Source organism: Chionomys nivalis, chromosome 3 (assembly GCF_950005125.1).
Source record: "Chionomys nivalis chromosome 3, mChiNiv1.1, whole genome shotgun sequence".
NCBI lineage: Eukaryota > Metazoa > Chordata > Mammalia > Rodentia > Cricetidae > Chionomys > Chionomys nivalis.
In genome coordinates this window covers 123,022,863-123,049,498 of record NC_080088.1, presented here as the reverse complement: position 1 = coordinate 123,049,498, position 26,636 = coordinate 123,022,863, and the positions used below count along the sequence as shown (strand labels likewise).

General features: G+C 50.5%; 1 protein-coding gene across 1 annotated transcript in view; it reads right to left on the bottom strand.

The window, feature by feature from the left end:
* Positions 1–18,856: 18,856 nt before the first annotated feature.
* The window catches only part of Myo18b (myosin XVIIIB), a 208,631-nt gene continuing 200,851 nt past the window's right edge, over positions 18,857–26,636 (bottom strand). Inside the window, exons 43-44 of the mRNA XM_057764761.1 lie at positions 21,864–23,175; positions 18,857–19,058 (exon numbers count right to left, since the gene is read on the bottom strand). Of these exons, the coding sequence (XP_057620744.1) occupies positions 21,876–23,175 (1,300 nt within the window). The 3' untranslated portion in view covers positions 18,857–19,058; positions 21,864–21,875. The remainder of the gene's footprint in view (positions 19,059–21,863; positions 23,176–26,636) is intronic.

Genomic DNA, 26,636 nt, shown 5'->3' with positions numbered 1-26,636 from the left:
CACAGAGTTAAACAAATGCAACATAAAAGAATGCAACACACCTTTGCATCATTAAACAAATGTTCCACAGCATAAACAAATGTAAGACATTTTAAAATAATATTCTACAACACATGGATTTTGACTTCCATTCCTCAGAGGCTTAAAAGCATGTTACACAAATTACAGACACCCCTGCTCAAGCCCAGATTTACTAAAGGGCTGCTTACAGGGACACAGCCTTTTGAAGTCTACACCTGAGGCTGTCAGTGGCTGTGCTGGTGCCAGCCATGAGGTCACAGACATTGTGCTGAGTCACTGTCTGGGAGGTGTGACACAGCATAAGGGTGGCAATGCTATCTACTTTATTTGCTATTAGGTAAAGTATCAATGACTGTTTCCCGCACAAATGCGCTTTACAAAGAAGTAGCGAAGGCAATTTGTGTGGGGACAGTAGTCATAGTGGAACTCGAGGACATCCTGGGCATCACCTTGTCCAGCCTGGATGTGGCTGTGATGCTCACAGCCCGGAGGACTTACAAGATGACTCCCATGCCTGCTCTCTTCAATGACCTCCCCCAAAGAATCCCGACTTGTACATCACAGATAGTCAGTTCCCCTTCCCACTTCTTCTGGGTCTGTGCTGAAGCTGCCTCAAGTGGGGCCCTCTCTAACTCCCCATAGCTTAGCCTGGTTGCTGTTATGATGATAAAACACTGGCCAACAGCAACTTGGGGGGTAGAGTTTATTTGACTTATGTGACTAATGTGTCTCAGGTCATATTCCACTGAGGAAAGCTAATACAGGCACCCAAAGCAGGAACCTGCAGGCAAAAACCATGGAGGAGCATTGCTTACTGACTTGCTCCCATGGTTTGCTCAGACTGCTTTCTTATACATTCCAGGGTTACCTGCTCATAGGTGACCCTGCCCACAGTGAGCTGCCCCCCATTCATCATTAATCAAGAAAGTGTCCCACAGACTAGATTACAGGCCAATTTGAAAGAGGCAGTTCCTCCAGTGAAACCCCTCTTCCCAAATATGTCTAGGTTTATGCCAAATTGACACCCCATAATTGCTCCTTTAAACTGTCACCATCATTGTCATCATCATCATCTTCTTCTTCACCTCAACACCTGACTTCAACTTCTCCTCTTCTCATCTCTGGACTAACGGTCTTAGCCTCGGCTCCTTGGCTCTCCTCACATAGAGCCTAGGGAAGGAATGTTGAATTCACAGAATATGTAAATAATTGGTAGTTTTGCCATCTCTCGCCATCACTTGTTCACTAACTTGAGCAGAGCTTACTTATTCTGCAGGAAAACCGCTGATGCCATCTCAAAGCAACTTGGAGCAGCTTGGACAGTTGGAGTCACTCGTACACCTGCATCTCAGGCTTGAGGCTTGGACAGTCAGAGTCTGCTCGTACACCTGCATCTCAGGCTTGGACAGTCGGAGTCTGCTCGTACACCTGCATCTCAGGTTTGGACAGTTGGAGTCTGCTTGTACACCTGCATCTCAGTGTAGTCAGCATCTGGTGCTGGACTGCTACAGCTGACCTTGAAAACATAGCCCGAGAGACACACAATCCTGGATGTTGGTAGCACAGAAATACAAGATCAGATTCAGCTAGAAGTATTCATAAGGCCCCTGGAAATTGCTTGGCGGTCTATCCATGTTGTGGCTTCTCCCATCATGTACAGGGAGAATATTTATGATCTCCTTGGTGTGTTTTTTAAAATAAAGAGATGAATGTGCAAAAATGTTCACAACCAGCCTTGTGTTTTCTGTGTCTGCGTGTTTGACCCACCAGATCAGAGAGATTCAGAAGAAACAACACCTACACTGAACACCCAGAGACTTGGTGTGCTTGAGTTTTGGCTGCCCACAGTAGGACATAGAATCCATCTCCACAGACACTGGAGGATGGCTGCATTTAACATGGCCCCCATTTGTGCTTTTTTAAAAATACACATTTCAAAATTTGTGCATTTTATATTTATGCTTGTTGTGTATAACAAGTCTATCAGGTTTGTGAAGGAACACATTTAGCTAATTATGAAGAGAGACAAGCTTGTTAGGGACGACAAGCAAGGAGCCTCTTGGCTGGTTGCCCTTCAGCTTCAGGCTCAGAAGAAAGACATTGCTCTCTCTTAGTCCTGCTCTTCCCAAAGTCAAGTCTAACTGCACCTCCAGACTTCTCTTTAGGGAGGAAATTACAATTACTTGGAGCAAGACCTGTTTCAATTACAGTGTTATCCTTTATTGGCCTTGTGACTTTGGCCAAATTTCTCCCCTCAGATACCTCTGTTTGCTCTCTGCAAAACGGAAACAATTGTCTAAGTGTTGCTTGCATATAAGGACTGAGTGACATCATGTAGACTCAATACCCAGCATGCATCAGAAGACCGTAGATGGCATTGTGACATCATATAGACTCAATACCCAGCATGCATCATCAGAAGACCGTAGATGGCATTGTGACTGTTTCGGTGTATGTCTGCCTCCGGGGTTACAACCCATATCTAGACACCGATTCACTCCCTCTCTCCTCAGAACCACATCTACTACTGAGACCTTTCTGGCAACTTTTCTGTCCAACTCAAGCCAGCGTCAGGTTCTGCAATGGGACCCATTAGTGGCAGGAACTTCCAGGGGTTCCTAATCAAGGCCATGACATTCAGGCTTGGGAGATGGCTCTGTCCGTAAAACACTTGGTGTGCAAGCATGAGGATCAGAGTTCAATTTCTAGAGCCTACATAAAAATTAGACATGGTGGGGTGCACTTGTGACCCCAGTGCTGGGGAGCTGGAGACTGGTGGATTACTGGGATTCACTGGCAAGCCAACCTAGCCTTATTGGTGAGCCCCAGGACCAGTGAGAGACCCTGTCTTGAAAAGCAATGTGGATGACTGCCCTGGGAACACTTGAGGTTGATCTTAGGCTTCCACACAGGCACAAACACACAGACACACACACACCACACACATTCATGTTCACACAGAGGCACACGAATGTACACACATTCACACACATCACACACACGCATACACACCCATGCATGTGTACACAGCACACGAGTGTACACACATGCACACACAAATACACACACGCACACCCATGCATGTGCACCCAGGCACATGAGTGTATACACACACATACACATACACAGAGGTATGTGAACTACGCACATGTGCACACAGGCACATGAGTGTACATGCACACACACACATGTGTACACACTAAGACTGAGTCTGCAATGAAACACAAGATTCATGGTAATCCTGAGTGGGAGTGAAGATGGCGCTGACCCTCGTGTCCAGATGGGGATCATGGAGGTGAACGGCAGTGGCGTAGGAGTCAGTGAGAACTAGAGCACAGCTTCCCCTTCATCATCCTCCACGCCATGCCCGCAGGATAAGGAGCCTGTGAATTGCCCCAGCCTGGCCCTGGAGTACTCCTGAACTCTGCACACCTGCCTGTCCACAGTCTGGGCTTAGCGCCTCCTACTCAGCCTGCCTTGCTACACTGTGACCACGGTTCAAACTCACATTTGGAGCTTGTGCTGCGACTTGTGGTGCAGTCATGACTCATGCATCCAGGTCCGGCCACAGGTGAATGGCTCCTGTCCCCTACACTGCACGTCTGCCTCCAGTTCTGGCCACAGGTGAATGGCTCCTGGCCCCTACACTGCATATCTGCATCCAGGTCCAGCCACATGTGAATGGCTCCTGTCCCTACACTGCACGTCCACATCCAGGTCCGGCCACAGGTGAATGGCTCCTGTCCCCTACACTGCACATCTGCATCCAGGTCTGGCCACAGGTGAATGGCTCCTGTCCCCTACACTGCACATCTGTGCATCCAGGTCCGGCCACAGGTGAATGGCTCCTGTCCCTACACTGCACATCTGCATCCAGGTCTGGCCACAGGTGAATGGCTCCTGCCCCCACACTGCCACCCATTATGTGAGTAGCGAAGGTGTCAGAGAGGTTGTGTCTTTAACAAACACCCACCTGGAGCTTGCTGTGCTCATTCGATTTCTGATCTGATTTTCACTGCAGATAAAGGGGGTTAGGCTTGGGGGCTGTCCTTGGTGAGACTTCTCGTTTGCACTCTGGAGGCCAGCTCTATGCCCTGCACATCATAGGTGCTTCCCCACGGGTTTGTTGTCCACAGCTACAGAGGGAAACCGAGGCTCAGAGAGTCCAAGTGAGGTGTGGTCTGAAAACAAGCTTTGGCTTCCAGAGCCCAAGCCTTCAGCCACTCAGGTCTCCAATACACATGTGTTCTTAAGCCCCAGGCTTGAGGATTCCGTGGTGAAGGAAGTGATCACACACCTGTGCCTGTGGGTCAGGAGCACATTACTGTGCAGGATAACCAACTGCCTCCTTTTTGCCAAGAGCTTTGAAGTGAACAAATGCATGCATGTCCTTTATCTCACCTGGGGTAAATATGCTTCACTTTCGATGGTTAAATAAATGGCAAACGTGACCTGCGAGTTTGGAGTGGCCTGGCATTGAAAACATATCTTTTCGGCTCTCTTCCAAAACCAGGGGCTGGTGTTTGCAGCCCTTGAAGCAATTGCATTTAAATTAAATTACTGTCTTTCCATTCAGTTTAGCCTTGGTGTTCTGCTGCTCCCAAATATTCCTCAGGTGGCTTTGCTCTCCACGGCCATCACGTCCTCTAGTGGACACAACACCTCCCTGATCAAGATCAATGTCTGCCTGGATCACCTGAAGGACAATGTATGTGTGTACATACAAGTGTACACACACATGTGAACACACAAAGGTGCACACATACATGCACATGCATCACACAATGTGCGCGCACACACACACACACAGGAGACAACCAGCAAGCTCTCTGACACTTGGAGGTCAGTTGCAGTTTTGTGGTTCCGTGGGACACAGTAATATTGAATTTTCACTCTTGCTACTGCTTGGGACCTCACAATAGCATGGTCAGATGGTGGATCCCAGTCATGGGGCTGCGGAGATGCCTCAGTGGGACACAACTTGCTGTGTGAGCACAGAGACCTCACTTTGGATCCTCAACATCCACATGGAAAACCAGGTGTAGTGGCATGTGTCTGATTTCAGCACTGGGAAGACAAAAGGGTCCCCAGCGCTCCTTGCCCAGTTGCTCAGTGAGAGACCATCTCAAAAGCAAAAGGTGGGGAATCTAGAAAAATATTGCTAGAGCAATAGCAAGAGATTCCTTACATCCATGGCTGTCCACATGTACTTGCATGGGGAACAAGCCTGCATACACACATGCACACTCATTCATGTACACTCATGCATGCACACTCATGCAGTTTCTGCACTGCTTAATTTCTGAAGAGAAAGACCCTACAGGTGAGAAATAGGAGGCAGCTACAGGTAGAGTCCCAGAAGCCACCAAGAGGGACAGCTGTGATAGCCTGCAACAGGTGCACACTGCTGGTAAGTCCCATGCAGCCTCCCGCATGTACCAGCGTCACTGGCCAGTGACTGGCTAGGACAGATGTACACACCACACACCACAGACACACACACACACACATACACACACACCCCACAGTTCTTTATTGATTCTTTGGGAATTTTGCATCATGTACCCCAATCCCACTCAACTCCCCATCCATCCATATCGGCTCCGTACCATTGAAGCATCCCTGCCCCAAAAGAACCCAACATATATTTTATTTAACAAAATATTTTTACTTGTGTTGTATGTGAAATCACTAACGGCTCACTCTTCATTTCTTTCATGTGATTTACATTTGCAGTCTGGCCTGCACTTGATGTTCACGGCATATCTGAACTTGGATTGGCTGCACTCCAAGTACTCACAGCTCTGTGCAGCTGTTATACTGTGCAGAACCAGGCCAGTTTATGACCCCAGTCACTGTCCACCATACTGGTGACACCCCTCTCCTCAGTGAACTGTGTCCTTCCACGGTGGGACATATGTAGTCACACACACACAGGCAGATGAGAGACAGCGACAATGGTGTTGTGTGGCCCCGAGATCACTACGGACTTCTGCAGTTTCAATTTTCTCTTTCCCAATGCCTGCACTCTGAGCTCTTTGCAGGGAGGGGGACACCAGGAGCCAAGGAAGGGGACACGGAGGCTGTCTCAGGGCTTCTACAGTTGTGAAGAGACACCATGACCACGGCAACTCTTATAAAGAAAAAAAACATTTAATTGGGGTGGCTTACATTTTCAGAGGTTTAGTTCATTATTATCATGGTGTGATGTGGTGGCGTGCAGGCAGTCATGGTGCTGAAGAAGGAGTCATGTGTCCCACATGTAGGTTTGCAGGTAAGAGGAAGTGGTCTGAGGTATAGCTTGAGAGTGTATGAGACCTCAAAGCCCACCTCCACAGTAACACACAGTAACACAAGGCCACACCCATTCCCACAAAGCCACAATTCCTAGTAGTGATACTTCCTTTGGGGCCATTTTTTTCAAACTACCATAGAGGCCAACTTGGACATCCAGCTGAAGTCCTAGCTGAACGCCTGCCAGCTCTAGCCATCAATCACACAAGCAAGGTCCCTTTGGAGGTTCCCTTTGTCGCCACCCTATCCTATTCCTCGGGACAGTAAACTGCACGTGACCCCCACTAGTGCCTTCAGCTGCTCAGTCCCAGGCAGTTCGTTCCACACCAGGAACCAGTGCAGGCATGGGGAGGGTGGGAGGATTGTGAGTCAGTAGCGGCCTGAAGTGACTTTGTTTTTACCAAGTTCACTCTCACTGTTGGGACTGGGAGAGCCCCAAGGGATAAAGGTAGAAATGAGGTCTAGGTGAGCAGTGACCACGTCATGCATGGAGGGACCCCTCTGCTCGGGACTGTGACTGGAGTAGCAGGTGACAGTGGACAGCAGTGGGGTATTTGATTCTCTCCCTCCTGTGTATGTGTTCATGTATGTGTACATGAGTGGAGGCCGGAGGTCAACCTTGGGTGTCTTTGACACTATCTCTCTTGGTATTTCGTTACAGTCCCTGTCACTAGCCTGGAGCTCACCACTTAGTCTCATCTGGCTGGCCGATGAGATTTGGATTTCCCTGTATCTGTCTCCCCAGGACTGTGATGTACGCTGGCACACACTATTTCTTTCATGGAGGTTCTGAGTTTTGAACTCATGGCTTTGTGCTTGCAAAGAGAAGTGCTTTACTGACTGAGTCATTGCTTCAACCTCCGTTCAGGATATTTTCATGGTAGAGTCGAGAGTCCTCTAATTGGCTGGCAAAGGTAGTAGAGAGAGATGCCCAAGATGTTTGCAGGAAGCAACAGGCCTTTCTGCTTGCGTTGTGCCCACTCACAGTCATTCTGAGAGTCTATGCAGGTTTAAAGGTAAAGTCCCTGCTCTCCCTTGAGGCCACTTCCCAAGCTCAATGAGTGCACACCAGCGATGTTGACCTCATGCCCCAGCTCGAGAGTGCACAATGATGGACATGAATTATTAACACACACCTTAAGGTTCCCTGGCAGCTGCTGCATTCAATTGCTTGCTCTGATTCTCCTCCCCCTCCCCCCCGCCCCAAGCCCTGGAGGCTGCCAGAGTGCCACAATTGCCTCATCTTTACAAATTGATGCCTAATGAAGTTGGAAACATAGACATTGTTAAATGGCCGTGGGTTGGCTGGCAGAGTCAGGCTTCCCTGCAATAAAGATTAACCACTGTGTACTTGTTGATCTGGCTGGAGCAGAGCCCTGAGCTTGTCCTGTCCCTACCCCAAGGGACATGAACTACAGAGCTCACTCACCACAACCGTTTTTGTTTTGTTTTGCTTTGTTTCGCCACGGTAATGCTGTATAATAAACAGTCATGGTAATCCAGGAGCAGGCAGAACTCAGTGTGAACTGCGTATGTGCCTGGAGCTGGTAGCTAGATGTGTGGCTTCGTTCTGAAGTCTCGACGGATCGTTTGCCTGTCTCTGCAAAGGCCTGTGTGCTGAGCTCTGCATTTTGCTTCAAAAAGAATAATTCAATGCTTATCAGTGAGGCCCACAGCTGCTCCACGGTGCCTAGCTCCTGGGACCTCCAGGCTCCTCACCAGCTTCCAGACTATGATGACCAATTTGGATCCAAGCCTTTGCCTAGTACTGAACCCAGCAGAAGCCACAGCCCAGCCATATCTGGTCCTTGCTGGAGTCCAAACAAGGGCATCTTTGCCCCAGCATCAAGTTGGCTTTGTTGAGTGGGTCCAGGTTTAATTCCTGAGCTGAGGTTTAAGCCTAACCTATCTCCAGCAGGTTCTATATCTTCTTGGGTTTAGAAGCCTTCCCCTGCCCAAGTCCATCTTCCCAGACAGATCTTCCAAAAAACCTTGTTCTCACGCCTAACTCCTTGCATGTCTCTCGTTTTTAAATGAGCCAGCTGACAGGCCAGCTGGTGAGGGCCAGGGTGAGCTGGTGAGGGCTGTGAAGCATCCAGGAAGCTTGAGTGTGCCCCCAGAGCAGAGACAGGTACGGAAGCCTGCAGCCAGCCTGAAGCTCAGGCTTTTTTCCTGCAATGCCCATTGACAAGAGAAAACTCTCATGGGGAGGAAGTGCTCTACCTTTCTGGTGCGACTGCCAAGGTCACACATCAGTGTGTCAAGATCAGGTGAAAGAAATGAGACTGTGGCCATTGCTGCAGCTGACCCTGGTCACTGCCATTGAAGGGATGTCCACCAAGCCAACCTTGGAGCCTTGACCCCCGTGACTCCTTCCCCCTGCAGATCTTCTTGCCTCCAATTTGAACAGTACATTTTACCCAGCCTGCAACAGCCACCCAGCTCCTCTCTGTCAAGTTTCCTGTCTACACCCATCACCCGCTCTGCCTACCCTGGTGCTCTCTGTACCATGGTGGAGAAATTCTCCAAAAATCTGCTGGTCAAGTCCAGATCCAAACACACAGTCATCAGCTCAGGATTAATGTTTAACAGGAGGAAGGAAGTGAAGTGTAGCAGGAAACCAAAGGAAAGGTGTCCCCCACAGCAATGGAAAGAGGATTCACATCACCGAGTGACTGGATGGCCCTAGGGACTAAGCACAGACATGTCTCTGTGACTTACGCACCACCCTGCACCTGATCATAAGAAGGAAGACAGACAGGAAAGTTCTAGAAAGAAGACTGGGAATGATTTTGGTGACCTTTTAGGTTTTATGACCTAAGATTTCTTAGGAAGGGCTCATAGAGTATAGAAAGTAATGGAAAAGAATAAACAAACTGGAATTCACCAAAAATATTCATCTAAATACACCTGCTACTGGGCTTGAGAGATGGCTCAGTTGCTGTGGTGGTTTGAATGAAAATGGTCCCCATAGGATTACATACATTGAATGCTTGGTCCCCAGTTGGTGGGACTGCTTGGGAAGGATTAGAAAGTGTGACCTTGTTAGAGCAGGTGTGTCACTGCGGGTGGGCTGTGAGATTTCACAAGGCTTGCACCATTCCGGGTACGTCTTTGCCTCATGCTTATGGATCAGTTTGTGAGCTCTCAGCCACTGCTCCAGCACCGTGCCTGCCTGTTTGCTGCCATGCTCTCTCTTGCGATGGCCACGAACTCTTCCCTCTGAACTGTGAGCCCCAAATAAACTTTCTTCTGTAAGTGTCTTACCATGGCAACATAGAAATAACTAAGACAGCTAGCAATAGGCTTGCCTTAAATACACCTTTTTTTCATTGTTGTTATTTTTTGAGATAAGGTTTCATGTAACTCAGGCTGATCCGAAATTTTCTATGTAGCTGAAGCCGATCCTGAACTGCCCTTCTCTCCTGTATCCTTACAGGTAGGTGTGCCACCAGGCCCAATTTTATACAGGACTGGGGACTGAACCTGGGACTTTGTGCATGCTAAGCAAGCACTCTACCAACTGATCCACATTTCCAGGCCCCCGAATGCATTTTTAAGAAAATAAATAGGCATACCACAGACTGGGGTAGGGTGAGGGTGAGGGGAAACCTTCCAAAACAGATCACTGACTAAGGACTTGCCTACGGAAAAATGTAAAAAATCTTATAACTGGGTGATAAAGAGACAAGAGCGCCAGGAAAGACTCGAGCAGATATTACATGCAAGAACACGCGCAAATGGCCAATGAACACTTGCAAAGGTCACTAAGCTTCATTAGACATCAGAGAAATGCCCAGTACAAGCACAACAGACTCTGCTGGGCAACAACCAGAAGGGAAACTATAATTGCCAGCCCTAGCCACTGTGGGTCAGAGTGTGAAGGACCTGGGTCTCCCCTACTCTTCCAGGGAATAGAATGGACATTCCTGAGGGAAAGCTGTTTGGCGATTTATCACCAAGTTAAATGCATAGTATTATAGGCTGCTGATGCTCAGCTACTGGGTGTTTGTCCGGGAGAATGAGAACAAAAGTCCACAGAGATGAGCCCAGCATCCCCGGCGAGACGTCACTGTGAACTGCGAATGGTCATCTGTAGGAAAATCATAGAGCAACTATGGCTTCTTTAGACAACAGAAGATTATTCAACACTTATAAACGAACTGTTAATTCATCCAGCAGTTACATAACTCACTCAGTGAAGGAGGCCTTTCCCCAAAGCCGCACACTCTGTCTACAGGAAAACCTCGCTGTGATGATGGGCATGGAGGCAGAGGTGGCTGGAGGGGGAAGCTTTAAAAAGGGGCAGAGCAGCAAATGGTCAACTGAAGTAAATAAACAGTTTAATTTACGTGTGTAAGTCTGTGTGTGTGAGTATGTACATTTGAGTACAGTACCCTTGGAGGCCAGAGGAGGAGGTCAGAGCCCCTGGACATGGCGCTCTAGGATCATGCCCCACCTGGCTTAAGTGGATGATGTGAACCAACTCTAGGACGCTGCAGCGCGTGCTCTAACTACTGCGCAGCCTCTCCCATGCGCAGAGATGTGAATCGAACTCTAAGATGCTACAGCGCATGCTCTAACCATTTAATGGTCTCTCCTGTGCCCAGTGATGTGAACGGAACTCTAGGACGCTGCAGCGCGTGTGCTAACCACTGCGCAGCCTCTCCTGTGCATGGCGATGTGAACCGTACTCTAGGACGCTGCAGCGCGTGCGCTAACCACTGAACAGCCTCTCCTGTGCCCGAAGAGATCAAGAAATGATGGCATTTGTCAGAACAGACAACAGCATGCTTTCCCTTGGAGGGTGCCACTGTATACAAAGTAGACCTCCCAGACAGTGGTGCACATCTTTAAACCCAGCACTGGGAAGGCAGAGGCAGGTGAATCTCTGTGAATTCAAGGCCAGCGTGTTCTATAGCGCTAGTTCCAGGACAGGCTGTAAAGCTACACAGAGAAACCCTGTGGAGGGTGCGGGGAGGGGGAGACTTCAATTAAAAGGCAGGAAGGCCACAGTTGAGAGTGGCCGTGACTCCCATCATTACCTTATCTTGTCACTCAGCTGCAGCCCTGTTCCTGAGCCTTGGGGCTCCCTGGTACACAGCAAACATCCCGGAGGCATTTGATGAGTACATCCATAAACCATCAAATGAGTCAACAAAGCGGGGAGTAGAACGGAAGAGACTCCAGCCTGGAGAGACCAGCCCTGTATTTACAGCCCTCCGCTGTCTTTGTTCTCGTTTCCTCTGGACAAATGGGGCTCTGAACACTCCTGTTTGTGTATTTATGTGTGGCCTGGAGGCTGCTCGGGGGCTAATCAGCATCCCTAAGATATCCTTTACCTTTAGAAAAAGAGGACATAAATATTCCCTAGCCTGCGGCCAGAACAGCTCCACCAGAATTGGGGGTCCACCTTTCACCTGCGCAGTGACACTTGCTAGGGAATCTGGAAGGAGGCAAAAGCTGGGCACTGGATGGATCCATTTCTATGGGCTGGTGCTGTCCAGGGGCCTGGCCCCCGGTCAGTTCTCCCTATTTTTCACAGGCTGTTGGCTGAACCAGCCCTCTCAGCATGCCATATATTTAATAAATTACTCAATTATTCAACACTAAAAATATGGCTGTTAGGGATCACGTGGATCATTTTTCTTCAGGACCAGACAGAACATGTCCCTACAGAATTCCTCTCAGAAGCTGTCTGCTCTCTGTCCCCTTGCTCATATCATTCCATGGACGTTAGAGTCCTAAAGGTGTTCAAAAGGCCGTGGCCGCTCTTGCCTCAGGGCCTTTGCGCTGGCTGCTCTCCCTGCCTAGGAAGCTCTTCCCCAACCTGCCGACGTGGCTCTTCCCTCGCCATTCTCCTCACTGGGAACATTGCCTGGGCTGAGTTGTTTTCACCAGGCTGACCCCGTGTGAGGCTGTGCCCACCACTGGGAGAGTGTTTTGTCAGTGAATATCTTCAGCATCAATCAGGAGCTGGGTCCTGAGTGTCACAGGTGACCTGGGAGGACACAGCGGTCGCTTGAGTGGACTTTAGCTTTGCAGAGGGTTGTGGGCTTTGCTGTACCATCATGAGGAGTGCAGAGTGGGGGCTATGGAGAGACTTGCCGCCACTTGAAAGTCAAGGAAGCTGATGTCTGAGGAAGGGGCTCACCTGGTGAGCTGAAGGCAGGTGAGGCAAGTGTGAGCCCGCAACCAGGAGCAGCCACTGCTACACTTGGTATCAGTTTGCTTCCCATTTTAAAAATCTGAAGTAAGCGCTCATTGTATATCGAGACATTCCACCTTACTCGTGTGTGTGTGTGTGTGTGTGTGTGTGTGTGTGCTCCAGACCTGTTTCTTAGCTGTGTCTATGTTTGAACCACCTAGTGTGGATTTGACGGTTGAGGACGCACTGCTGTCTGACCCAGGAGCTGGAAAGCCCAATTATATGGCATTTCTCTTCTCAGTGTCATGTGGCACCCCACCCCCACCCCCATACTGGCTCCACAGTGGCTACTCTTATTTGCACTGGGGTTGCTGATTATTCTTTTAGGCGGTAGGACCTCAGTTGCGTAAGGACTACAGTCACACAGGGCAGACTGAAACCCAAACTCACAGGCACCAATCTTGCCTCAGTCTCTCAAGTAGATAGGATTACAGGAATGCACACCCATGACTGGCCAAGATGTTTGATTTTGATGCAAACACTCCTTTGAATGACTGTCTCAGGAACAAGAGAATGAATGAATGAATGAATGAATGAATGAATGAAGTTTTTCTTTTTTTCATGAAGAGACAAAACATGGGGAAAAGGCCAGAATGGGGCTGAGGGCAGATGTGGGGATCCCATGTTCTTTGATCCCAGGCCTCACTCTAGAGCCTGACTTTGGGTCATGTGTATGAATGCTAAGAACCGAGACAGCAACACATGCCTATGAGGTGCTGAGGACGAGCTGGGCATGACCCTGAGCACCTCCCATGCATGTTTGAGCATCATGTCACTGTTTGCCATGGCCTTATTGCAGGCTCTCCAGGGAAAATTCAGGGACGCCACAATCTGTGTATGAGACCAAGGGAGAGGGACACCAGACTGAAGAGAGAGGGTGAGAGCTCCCTGGTACATCCTGAGTTCCTGGACCGTTTCCAGGCAGTTCCATAGGAGCACAGGATACAATGTTCCCGTCACAGCTACTCCAGTCTCCACTTCACAACAAATGGTGGGAGGAGCCAGTGACCCATGTCCTTGGCTTTAAGCACTGGGACTCTACAGTGGATATAGAATATGTTGTCATAGCAACGTCTATGCTTCAGGAAGCCATGGGCTGTTTAGTCATTAGATGAAGCCAAGAGAACTTGAGGAAGTTCATGAGATGAATCCAGTACTGCCAGTGTCATCTGACCTTCCAGGAGAGAAACTGAGGCACAAGGAGACTCTAGAGTGTCCCCGCCATGTAACCAGCCTGCATTTGGAGCCCTTTGGGACATAGAGGGGGTCCAGTTTTTGAGATAAAAATTAAGACACACCAACAGGATTTCCCTATGCATCCTGGTTACTTTCAATCCTCACAAACTCTGTATGAACAACTTAATTCCCTCTACCTCTTGGAGGCAACAAGGGATGGGGAGGGCACCTGTGGTCCAATTTGGTCTCAAATTGCTGTGTGACTTTAGGTGATGGAGGCTCCCTCCCTGAGCCCCTTTCTCTTGAAAGACCCTGGAGAGGACCTTCCCTCAGGAGAATACCCTGGGATCCCAGGAACAGTCCGAGACCACAGGCTGCAATCAGCAAGAGGTTTATTAAGTATACACAGTTACCTACAGGCGGCAAAGTCTCTTCGGAGGACTTGCGCACCCGCAGACTGGGAGAAGGTCTTTTTATAGGAAAGAGGGCGGCAAAAGCAGGTTTACAGAAGCAGAAGCGTGGTCCTTGGTCGGTTGGAATGAGGCGAGGGGGCATAAGTGGTTTTTCCTCTCCCAGCACAGATGTATGGCAACAGATATCCTGTTCCTATTTTACAGATATCCTGTTGTATAGATGTCCTATTTTACAGATATCCTGTTTTGCAGAATGGCATTACAGCAACTAAGCTGGGGTCTTTCATAGGGGTAACTGTTCCTTTTGTAAACTGCTAACATTTTAAGTTTGGTACATGTGCTGACTATAGGTATCCTGTTTTCCTAAGCAAACGGGATGTTCTCATGAGAGCAGGCTCAAGCAAACAGGATGTTCTCAAGGGAGTATGCTAGCTGCAGGTTCTGAGAGGGGGTCTGTAGGGTCTTTCACTCTGTATGAAGGTGATGGGACCAGTCTACACTGGTTACAGGTAGAACCGCCACAGTGTCTGCTCTCAGCCATAGGCAGTACTTTGCCTGTCCCCACTAGGGTTTCCAAATCCCTGCTACGGACAGCGTTGCTCAGAAATGGTGACCTACAGCTTTGGTGGCTACCCAGCTCCAAACAAGATGGTCAGAGGATCTCCAGCAGTGAATCATTTTCAGGTCCTTCTTGTTCTGGAAAAGGCTGTCTGCACTACTCAGTAGCATCCTGTGCCATGGCAATTTGCTACAAGTCAGTCCAGCCACCGGGCATGATGTGGGATTCCCTGAAGACAGATGGGAAAATAGGCTGGACACACAGGGGCATGTCCTCAGCCTTTCCCATGTGAGGCTTGGGGAGGGGCACTAGAAGTGAGCATCCACCGGGACAATAGCTGTGCTGGGGCCAGAGGTGGTAGACACCTGCCACCCTAACTCAGGAAGGCAAAGGCAGGGGAATGCTGAATCCAGAAGCTGGACATTGTTTCAGGAACACACTCTAGGGTAGGAGGTACTGGAATGAGGGTGAGAGGAAGCTGGGATGATCTCGGGGCCAATCTATGCCTGATCCCAAGGACAAGGTTCACCTCCTCACCAGGAAAGGGGCAGTTCCATGGCCCAAGAGCTGGATGCAGGGGCAGTTCTGTGGCCCGAGAGCTGGAGGAAGGGGCAGTTCCGTGGCCCGAGAGCTTGAGGAAGGGGCAGTTCCGAGGCCCGAAAGCTGAAGGAAGGGGCAGTTGTGTGTCCTGAGAGTCAAGAAGGAGACAGCTGGTAGTCTAGAGCTGGGGAAGAAACAGCTCTGCAGCCTGTGGGCAATTCCCTCCAGCTGCCCTCCTAGCTACAGGGCCAGGCTCGGTCTGCTCCTTTATTGCCAAGATTACTGTAATCTTGTCTCTGAGCCCTGGGTTCAGATTCCCACTCTTGGCGGCTTCTGTCTTCTCTGAACTTCAGTGCCTGGAGTTAGAAAGGCATGTCCCTGCTTCATCCCTGTCTGAGTATAGTCTGAGCCCATTAGGTCAGGGGCCTTTAACAGTACAATGTTTCCCAAAACCTTTTCAGCAAGCCTGGGCAAGATGACCACAAACTTGGGGTTCTGGGAGAAGAGGGGCCCCAACTGAAAGAGCTGGGGTCTCACTCAGCTAAGCATAAGTTCATTTTCTATCTCCCATAGATACTGACCAGGCAGGGAGCCCCTGACTCTGCCTCTTGGGGATGTCACCCAGCTCTGACACACAAGGAACTGGGGGTAGAGGTTGGTGATGAGAAGGTGACAGGTCCTGCTAACTTGTTACCTAGGCTTCTGCTGTGCTCTGAAGCTGGAGTTGGCGACAGGTAAATAGGCAGTCAGTGCTAAAGGGAGGCTGCCTCTTCAGCTTCTCAGGCTGCCCATGGCCTTCCAAAGACAGCGGAGGGAGCTCATCCGCGGACCTCCGGGCAGGGTGGAGCTCCCCGGAATGGAGAGGTGTTGGTCACTGACACCAAGCCTTAGGAAAGCTGCACCTGGGCTCCTGACCTCAGCCAGAGTCTGCAGCACTGTTGTGCACTGGGGACATCAGGAGAGCTGATGTGTTTTGCTGATGGGTAAGTATTAACTAACTTCCAAACAGCCTGGACACCGAGCACCTTTGGTGAAATCTTCCTTTCCCTCCCTTCCACTCTTTTCTTTCCTCCCCTACCTTCTCCTTCTCATCCCCTCTTTCCCTTCCGCTCTCCTCCTTTTCCTTTCCATTCCCCCCCCACTGCTCCTCCCTCTCCTCCCACTGCTCCTTCCTCCTCTCCCCTCCACTGTTCCTCCCTCCCCTCCACTGCTCCTCCCTCCTCACCTTTTCTCCACTGCTCCTCCCTCCCCTCCACTGCTCCTCCCTCCCTTTCCTTCCCTTCCCTCCATCCATTCATCCCCCTTTCTCTATCTTGTTTTTTGTTTTTTTTTTTTTTTTGAGACGCAGTCTTATGTATTCCAGCCTGACCTTGAACTCAACTATATAGCCCAGGATAACCCTGAACTTCTGATTCCCCTGCCTTGCCTCCTGATTGCTGCACCGGTGACAGGTTAGTCTCAGACCAACCACTGTCTGAGCCTCACTTTGGGGATTTTCTCTGAGTCCTTCTAGCACTGTGTGTCTAAGCTTTTCCTGAGATCTGGACACAGAGCTCAAAATACCCTCTGTGTGGAAAGAGGAGGTGTTGGTGTGGCCACTTTCCCACTGGGTGGGCTCTGCAGCCTAGACATCTGGTTTGTATTGGAGGATGGTACATCGGGGTGTGTGTGTCTGTGTGTGTGTCTGTGTGTCTGGGTTATTCTCTGTGCATGTAGGCCACAAGCAGATGTCTGGTGTCTTCCTGTCTCTCTCCACTCATTATCTGAGCAAAGGTCTCCTGCTGAACTTGGCACTCTTGGATTCAGCCATACGAGCTGGCTGGCCAGAGGCTTTTCCTGCCTCTGACTCCCCGGTACTGGGTGATACGTTGCCCTGCCTTTCCACACTGATTATGGGGAATCTGAGCTCATGTTTGTACAGCAGGACTTTGACTGTCTCCCTGCCCTGTGGTGTTGTTTGGAGACAGACTCTGCAGAGCACAGACAGCCTCCAGCACGCCATATTCCTGCCTGACCTTGGTACTAGGATCACAGGCGTGAGCCACCAGGTCTGGCGTAGCAAATTGACTCTTAATGATCCTCTTTAGGACGTCTGTTCCTGACTGAAGGAGGAAAGCCTCGTTTTTGTTAGCAGGCCTGACCTTTCTGGAGGTGTTAGTGTACATGATGGAAGCTGATGACACTCTTCCTCTATAAAGTCGTGTTTCTGAGAACTAGCGTTTCCTCAGCTTTACTCTCCCCAGTCTCGCTCTCTGGCCATGGATTTGTTTCCTTGCTTCTTGTCTGAGTCTCTGCAACTACAAAGTCCCCCACAGAGAAGCAGGGCCTTTTGCCTGTCCCTTTGCCTTCCCATGTGTCCTCAGCATGGGGACTGGTGCCTGACATTGAGTGGGTGACTACAAATCTTGGTGGAGTGAGACTCAGGTATAGAGAATCTCCCAGGAGCTCTTGGGTTCCAGGTTCAAAAGAATCATGAAACACAGAGGGCCCTGTGAATTTATTTCCAGTATTCAAAATAGCCTTGCTTTGGGAGCGAGACTGGGAGAGGAGACATGTTTACCTGATGGTTACACAGATAGCTGCATTGTTATTAAAGTGTTAAGTGGTCACAAACTACTGCACAGTACATGCCATACGTCAAACTGTGATCCTCCAAACTGTGATCCTCTAAAAATGCAAGCCATCTTGGTGGGTGAAGCTGACTGTGGGTGGGGCTGGGGAGTACATATCCGTAGGTTCTGGGACACACTGGTCACACATTAATGACCTGTTTTGTGTGCTCAGGGTGTTGGGCTCTTAAGGGCTCATGTGTTCTTGTACACTCACAAAGAAGAGCAATAAAAATGACAGGACAGGAAGGAAGTAAATGTGTGCATACAGGGAGATGGAGGACAATGATCTGGGCCCAACATATGACTCAGTCAGTAAAGTGTTTGCTACACAAACATGAGAGTCTGAATGTGGATCTCGGCTTGGTGGTCGGGGTGGTTTGAATGAATGTCCACCATCGGCTCCTGTGTTTGAGTGTTCAGTGCTCAGTTGGCGGCATTGTTTGGGAAGGCTCAGGAAGTATGACCTTTGGAGGAAGTATGTCACTGAGGTGGGTTCTGAGAGTTTAAAGACTCACACCGCTTCCAGTTGTTCTCTCTGTTTTTGTTCGTGGTTCATGATGTGAGAGCCCTCACATCCTGGCTTAGCTCCCATGCCTGAGACTTTCTACCGTGATGGCGATGGACTCTTATCCCTCAGGAACCAAGAGTCCTTCCCTCTCTAAGTTGCCTTGCTCGTGCTATTTTAGCACGGACAGTAAATTGACTGTACAGCTGTAATCCCAGCACTAGGGAGGGAGTTGTCCTAGATGCCTGGGGCCAGCCTGGCAGGCGGGGTTAGCCAGTGCACACTCAAAGAGCCTCTCTGTCTCAGAAAACAGGGTAAAGAGTGACATAGGAAGCTACCCAAAGTGCACTTCAGGCTATGATCTGATGGAGAGGCAGGCCAGGGCCAGTAGACGTGGTGGGAGGGAACAGAGGACAATTAACACACCTCATTAAGTCCTTGAGCTGGTCCCATCCTTTGGGAACTCGCTCTACTCCCCCACCTACTTCCCAATAGAGTCCTGAACAGAGAAGTCACACAGATCCCAGGGACGCCAACTTTATTTAATGCAGACCAAGCATATGTTCAGCCTGGTGATCTGCTGGGGCATGTCTCTTTGGGCCTGTCCCACATCCTGAGGGTGGCCAGGTTTCTTGGCTCTGGATGGAGGGCCCCAGGAGCTTGGAGGTCTCTCTCATTCTCTCCACAGGTTTGGAGTAGGGTGTCTTTCGTGGCCCCGGTGCTGGGGAGGCTGGAAGCAAACAAAGGGGAGATAGAGAATGAGGTGCAGGCTGGCGAGCCTAGCATGGGGAGGCTTACCAGAGAGAACACGGGGGAGGGGAGAACACGGAGTGGGGGGATGCCTCTGGAGGAAGCAGGACAGATTTCTAAGGGGTTGCTGTTATTTGGATCTGAGCGGTTCCCAAGGCCCAAGTCTAAAGGCTTCTTTACATGATGTTAGTGGGATATGTGGAAACTTCCAGTTTAGGGGTCCCATGAGCTGTTTGGGGCCACTCAGGGGAGCCCCCTGTAAGGCCACTATAGATCCTAGTCTCTGCTTCTCTCTCCTCTTCCCTGTCCACCCTTGTAGTACCCCCCACAGGCCCAAAGCCATGGAATCATGGACCAGAGCTTCCAAAACCCTGAGCCACTGTAACCTTTCTCCTTTGTGAGTGGATCACAGGGATGGGAAGGAGCCCACGTGGGACACAAGTGTCAAGGTTAAAGCAACCTGCTCTCCACTGAGCTGGGGCCAGGCTGTTTCCATTGCTTCTCTCTCTCTCTCTCTCTCTCTCTCTCTCTCTCTCTCTCTCTCTCTCTCTCTCTCTCTCCCCTGTGTGTGTGTGAAAGAGAGAGAGCACGTGAGAGAATGTGTATATGTATGTATGTATATGTGTGCATATATGTACATGTGTGTGCAAAATGTGTATGTGTATATATACATTAATGTGTGTGGACATCCCCCCCCCGTGTGTGTCTGTATTTGAAACAGGGTCTCATTATATATCCCAGGCTGGCCTTGAACTTGTGACCCTCCTTCCCAAACATCCCCAGCATGAGTTTTAAATTCTCATTACTGGTTACTGTCCACTACCCACCCTACTGGAGACACGGATGTTGATTAAGCCCCATGGCCCACCCATGGTCTCATGGTTAGCAGTGGGGGAGGAAGGGGCTGGACCTGGGGTATGTCTGGGCTGTTCGGTATGGTTTAGAACCCCAGCCTGGGAATTTGGGAGACATGCGGTCAGTGCTCTCCAGTAGAGTGAACATTCTCAGAGAGAAGAGGGTACTTGAGTTAAAAAAAATAATAATGGCAGAGACAAGGTGTCCAGGCCAGTGTGTACCAAGCACCCTCCCCTTGTGGATGTATGCCCTTTACTTGGCCTTTGAAACTGCTTCCCCTGTCCCTGAGAGCATAATAATGTAAATGAATATCAGATCTTTACTCAGTAATTGAGAGCAGAGAGAAGGCCATGCTAAGTCAAATTAATTTGCTCAGATATAGCCCGAGCTGGTCTCTGCAGAGGGGGCAGTGACTTGACCATGGGCTGAGGGTATCTCTCAAAGGAGCAGGTGACGGTGAACATGGGCTTCCAGGAGGCCTGGGGGCTGTGGCAGTGCACACACTGAGACCTGTGTGCCACAGCTACGTTAGTGCTGCCTGTGTGTGGCATACAGAACAGCAACGACTTCCATTCTTAAGACACCTGTGTGGAGAACCTAAGGACGAGCCTTGGAGAGAGATGGGAGGATTCTGGAGTTCAGGGCCTCAGGCTTGCCTGGGTGGTTTTGAACTCTCTGATCTTTAGTTGGTCAGTCTGGGAAATGGGGATAAATGGTAACTAATGCTAATCACCTCTTGGGTTATCGTGAGCAGTGAGCGTGGCTGATACATGCATTTGACAGCGGTCAGTCTGCATGGGAGGGACACCCGTCCTGTGCTTGGCTTGGGGAAGAAACAGGATTAGGGCTGGGAACAGAGATGAGGTGGCGAAAACCTGGCTCCTCTCTTGCTGGGCTCTGGACTCTGCACACATTTCCATCCCATCCCTGGGGTTCCCGTTTCTCTCTACAGACAAAGCCAAAGCTGATCTTACCGTTTGCATTCTCCAATCTGACCTTCGGTGGCTCAGTGAGAACATTCTGTAGACAGAATGCCCCTTCAGCCCCTTCAGCCCCTTCAGCCCCTTCAGCCCCTTCAGCCCCAAGTGGAAAGGGGTTAAGAAAAGAAGGCTTAATGGGGCCACCAAAAGGCCTGCACCATCTTTGTCTGCATGTGTACGTGTGTTTGTGTGAATATATGAGTGTGCCTGTCAGGACGAGAAGGACAACCTCAGGAGTTGTTCTCCAGGAGATAGCCACCTTGCCTTTTGGACAGTGTCTCTCACTCACCCTAGAACTCACTAACTAGGCTAGTATGGCTGGCCATGAGCCCAGCCATCCACTATCACCTCTTCTCCAGTGCCAGGGTTACAAGTGCATGCCACTACACTTGACAATTTTTACGTGGGTTCTGGGGATAGAACTCGAACACTTACGCTTGCAGGGCAAGCCGTCCATTGGCTGAACCACCTCCCCAAACCCGTCACTCACTTCTACATGTGTGTGGATGCACATGTGTGCAGATGTGTAAGCACATGCCTGTGGCGGTCTAAGACTGACAGCGAGTGAAATCTTCTAGAGCCTCTCTCCATCTTAGATGCTGAGTCCGGGTCTCTCTGAACTCAGGGTTTGTCTGTTTGTTTAGCCTAGATGTCAGGCGGGGCTCCTCCGTCTCCACCTAGGTTGGCCACCCTCCTGTTTGGCTTTTACATGGGTGCTAGGGATCCAAACTCAAGTCCCCATTCTTGGAAAAGCACTTTAGCCACTGAGCTGTTTGCCAGTGTCTGTCTTCCCCTCTGTCAGCATCACCCCCCAGGACCCCTGCTTTCCGATGGACATCATATAGTGCCGTATGTGACTTCAGCTACAGCCCTGCCACCTTGGAGCAAGCCAGCTCAGGATTTCCCTGGAGGCTGCCTGGCCTGGGGCTGACCTAGCTTGCCATCCTTACCTGCACCAACCCCTACGGTTGGAGATACTTCCTCATTATGCTCTCAACGTCATCACCTTTCCTCATGGCGCCAGGCTCTCTGTGCTCAGGGGACATCTGCTCGCCACCGTCACCTTGGAGTCTTGGGACTCTTGGACCACTCTTGATGCTGTCTGAACTTTTGAAGGATATGATGGAGCTGGAAGATGAGGAGGAGTCAGAGAGATGAGCAGGGTCCTCCTTAGATTCTGGGTTCTTTTTCAAAATGGTTTTGATCCCCGAGAGAAAAGAGCGGTCGGCCTCTTCCGTCTCAAAGTAGACGTTCGGATGTTTTGAAGCCTCCTTCCCATCTTTAGCAGCCTCAGACAAAGCAGTGCCGGGTTTCCTGATAGCTGGGAGAAAGTCTTCAAAGTCCACTTTGGTCTGGCGTCTGTAATTGAGGCTTGGAAGCTTCCAGCTGAATGGATCACTGTCTAGAGTTTCCTCCAGCAGATGAGAGAACTGGCGGTTCTGAAAGACGAGAGATTCCTTCCCAAGGTCTAGGCCTACAGCATCATCCACAGAGGACTCCAGACACCGCCTCCTGGGCCGCAGGGTAGGTGATAAGAGTGGGTCCCTGAGTGCTGTGGGAGAGCTGGGGTCCCTGAGTGCCGCAGGAGATCTGGGGTCCCTGGGTGCCACGGGAGAGCTGGGGTCTCTGAGTGCTGCGGGAGAGCCCGACTTTCTCCTTGTGCTGGGTCCGGACTCTAAGAGGGATTCACAGGAACCAACCCGTGTCTTCTGCTTGTAAGGCAGCAGGGAGATGTCCTCAGTGTCCTCTGAGGAGATACACTTGAGACTGGTGGACCGTGAGAGACCAGCTGTGGCCTTGGGGATCCCCTCTGCTCCCAGAGGAGATTTTGCCCGGGGCCATACCGAGAGGTCTCCCTCATCACTGTTGGCTCTGCTCCTCCTAAGCGAGGACGCCCCAGTGGTCTGGAAAATGGGGAGCGTGGGTCCCTCCCCCAGGTGCAGAGAGGAATGCTGGCCTCTCTGGGCCCTATTTCTGCGGAGCTCTTCCACAAACTCCGAAAGAGCAGCCGACGGGCTCGGTAGTTTGTCCCTGGGCGGGGGTGACATAGCCATGCTCTGAGAAGTGGGAGACGAGGACAGAGTGCCTGGTCGCTCTCGGGTCGCTTTTCTGTGGACAGCAAAGCCTTCTCCATCCCCCAAATGGTAGGGCTTTGGTGGGAAGACTGGGTGCAAAGACACAGAACCACCCCTTAAGGTCTCTCCACTCAGTGCCGATGATAATGGTCTCAGCCTTTCAGCATCTCCGGCCTCTTCGCTTATCCTGTATCAAGAAGAAAGATGCAACCGCTAGAAATGGCAATTCATACGATTTTCGAGTACCACACAAGAGCTACTGAGCCCAGGCGTGAGCATTATTTCGTCTTTGTAAAGGCGGTCCCTGCTGCAGCCTCAAGTGAATCATGTGATTTGATGTGGAAACTCCAGCTGTGTAAATGATTTTGTGTTGCTTTCTGAGATGCAATTTCTATCTATAATTAAACGCAGCTAAGTGCATTTGAGTGGATCAACACTGAGGCTACTATGGGTGACTTGGACTTATGGGGCATTCTGTCTGACACAAAAGAACATCCCTCCAGAGCCTGGTGTGTGATAAGCAATCCATTTTTCCATGCTTGCAGGGGAAACATGCAGGGTGACTTATTCAAGACCAAACTCTAACAAGTGGGGTGCTGGAGCATTGGGTAGCACCATTGTGTCTTGGTGAGATACTTCATGAGACCTCTGATGGCTTCATGGAGTGGAGGACAGGGGCAGCTGAGAACATTTTCCTAAAGGAAAAGATTCACATGAAATCTTGAAGCCAGATCTCTACAGAGGTTGGGGAGCAGGGGGCAGAGGTGGAAGGGGGCAGGCAGTTTCTATTCTGGGATGCAACAGCCTCTATTGTTATGTAGCAGTGTGTGGCAGCCCTGCGTCATATCCCCAAAGTCAGAGCCTTGAGTGGTGTGTGTGTGTGTGTGTGTGAGGGGGGGTGTTCTTTAAAGGAACAAGGTGACAGGCCAGCAGTGTAATAAAAATACTTCTGTGCTCCCTTCTTAGGGAAACAAGGCCCTGTCCACCCACCACTGAAGTCTTGTAATTTATTTAGAAGCAGAAAGGAACACCAGATGTGAGGGCTGGGAAAGGCAGACAAAGCTGCCTGAGCAGGCCAGCAGTGAGGTGAGAACCAGGTGTCCTCAGGCTCTGGCTGCTCATTGGATCTGTGACAATGGGACGATGTAGGGGCTCTGCCACGTGCTAAAGGTGGCTGGGATGCCGGTAGGAAGCTTTCAGAAAAGCATCCTGCTCCTGGCTGGAGTTTGCCACCTCTACCCAATCACATAGGGTAGTTCATGGGAGTAGAACTCAGGAATCTGAGGATATAACCACACTGAGGTCCCCAGAAGAGATGGCTGACAGAGGACAGGAGGGGACAGCTAGGCTAGAGGGCCAGGTCTTTGCCAACCTCCATATTCTTAGGTTGTGATTATACCCCACAGGAGTTAGGCAGTGGAGTCTTGGGGGTGACGAGGTTTGAGGGTGAGTTCTTGTATGGGATTAATGCCCTCTTTTCACCCTTACACAAAACTCCAGGGATGGGGGGATGGTTCAGTTGGTAGAGTGCTTGTCATACAAATGTGAGGCCCTACATCTCAGCACTGAGGAGGGAGAGACAGGTGGCCCCTGCAGATCACAGCCGGTCAGCTGTGTTCATCAGTGAGCTCCAGGTTACTGAGAGGGCCTGTCTCAACCCGAGGTGGTTGAATTCTGAGGCTCCAACTGAGGTTTATCTCTGGTGTACACACACACACACACACACACACACACACACACACGACCCCCAGACAACCCAGTTACCCCATTCTTCCAAACCAGGATAGTAAAGACAGCCACCCGTGAGCCAGACAAGGAATCTGCTGGGGCTGTGAACTTGAACTTTCAGTCTGCAGATGCTGAGGAATCAACGTCTGTGGTTTGTAAGCTGCTTGGACTGTAGTGTTTTGCTATCATGGCTCCAAGGACACTGGAGGCCAGAGCCTCACCCATCCCATGGGTGTCTCTCCTAGGAGTTCCTGTCAGCATGGCATCTGTGAGACGCTGCCAGACCATCATGGTCCTGCCAAACAGTTTCATGAGGATGGAGCACAGGGCTGGCTGCACCCATTGTCCCCTGCTCCATGCTGCAGACTAGGCACAGCAAGGATGCACAATGACAACAAGCCAGGACCTCCCCATATTCAGCCTCTGTTCTATGTGTCCTCCTACCCTTCAGGGAGCCCCGCTTTCCCTGTTCCACAATGTTGGCCTCATGGGCAGTTGGTTAGGAAAACAAAGCACTCTTGATTCTGCACTGGCAGCTGTTCTTCAATCAAGAGGAACGCAGGAACGAGTAACGCCAATCACAAATGACTTTAGTTATTACCATCCCACGCCTAAGCTCCCAACTCCAGTAACCCACCATTAGACACAGTGAGACCACAAGTGAGCTAAGACAGATAAAGGGAAAACTGACGACCACATAGGCAGTGACCTTGTGTCACTCAGCAAGAAGTGGGTAGTCCTGCGTGCTGAAACAAAGCTCCACACTTCTCCCCCAGCAGCTTCCTTCTTTCCTATGCCCTGCCTGTCACTTCCCATCCCATCACAGCTGGACCTGCCTGAGCATCAAGTGCGCAGCCCAGTGGCTGCTTTCCAATCACCCAAAGGCACGCTTGTGGAGAGCAGTGCTTTGAAACATGCACATGCACACATACACATGCACACACACGTGCACACACACACGTGCAAGCACACGTGTGCATTCACACTCTTTTCATTCCATTCTCCTTTTGAATAAACAGCCAGTGGGCTGCTCCCAAGCTGACAAAAGTCATTTCTGTGCTGCCTTGGCCTTGAAAGGAGGTGGGGGTGATGAATGTATCTCAGACTTCAGTCTCATTCATCGCCTGCCACTTGGGGTGGGTGATGACATCAAGGGTGCCTGCTGCCAGCTCTCCTGGGACTCTGTAGTCCCATTGCTCCCAATTCCTACCAACCACGACTCTTGGCTTCAGATGCCAGGGCAAGGTGGGGAAAAATGGAATGACCGGAAGCTGAAGGAAGGGAGGAAGGTGTGGAGGAGGAGAAACACACACACACATAGGAGAAGGGGGAGGTGGGAGAGTCAAAAACTCCAAACTCATGTCAGCATGACATGCCTCAGCCCTGTACTCAGTACTCAGCTGGCTCACACTAGGTGCTCAGTAAATGGTGGCCTCAATCAGGGTGGAGGAGAAGGGAAGGGGCAAGATGAGAAGAGGAAGGGAAGAACAGAGACACCAGAAGAGGAAAGCCCTGGGGAGTGAGAGAGGCTGCTGTAGAGTGGGGGAGGTACCTTGTAGACCATCATGGGGTGAGGGAGAGGCGTGGACTGGAGGGGAGATGGAGGGCCCAGCTGGTAGGGGCGAGAAGGGTGAGACAGAGGTGAGGGGAAGAGGGGGATGGAGAATTACAGGAGGGACTGTTTTTTTTTTCATCTCTGAAAAAAAAAGGCAGGGGAGGGTGGGGAGCAGTATCAGCCAGGACCTCAGACGGGGGTCTGCAGTTGTGTGTGTCTATGCAAGGTGCAGGTGGTCCAGGCTAGTGGCCCTGATGGCTACAAGTGTGGCTTGGCTTCATGAGCAGGATCCAGGGCTGAGCCCCGCCTTCTTGGGAAGGTCTGATTCCTTTGAGGGATCAACAGGGACACAAACCGCAATGCGT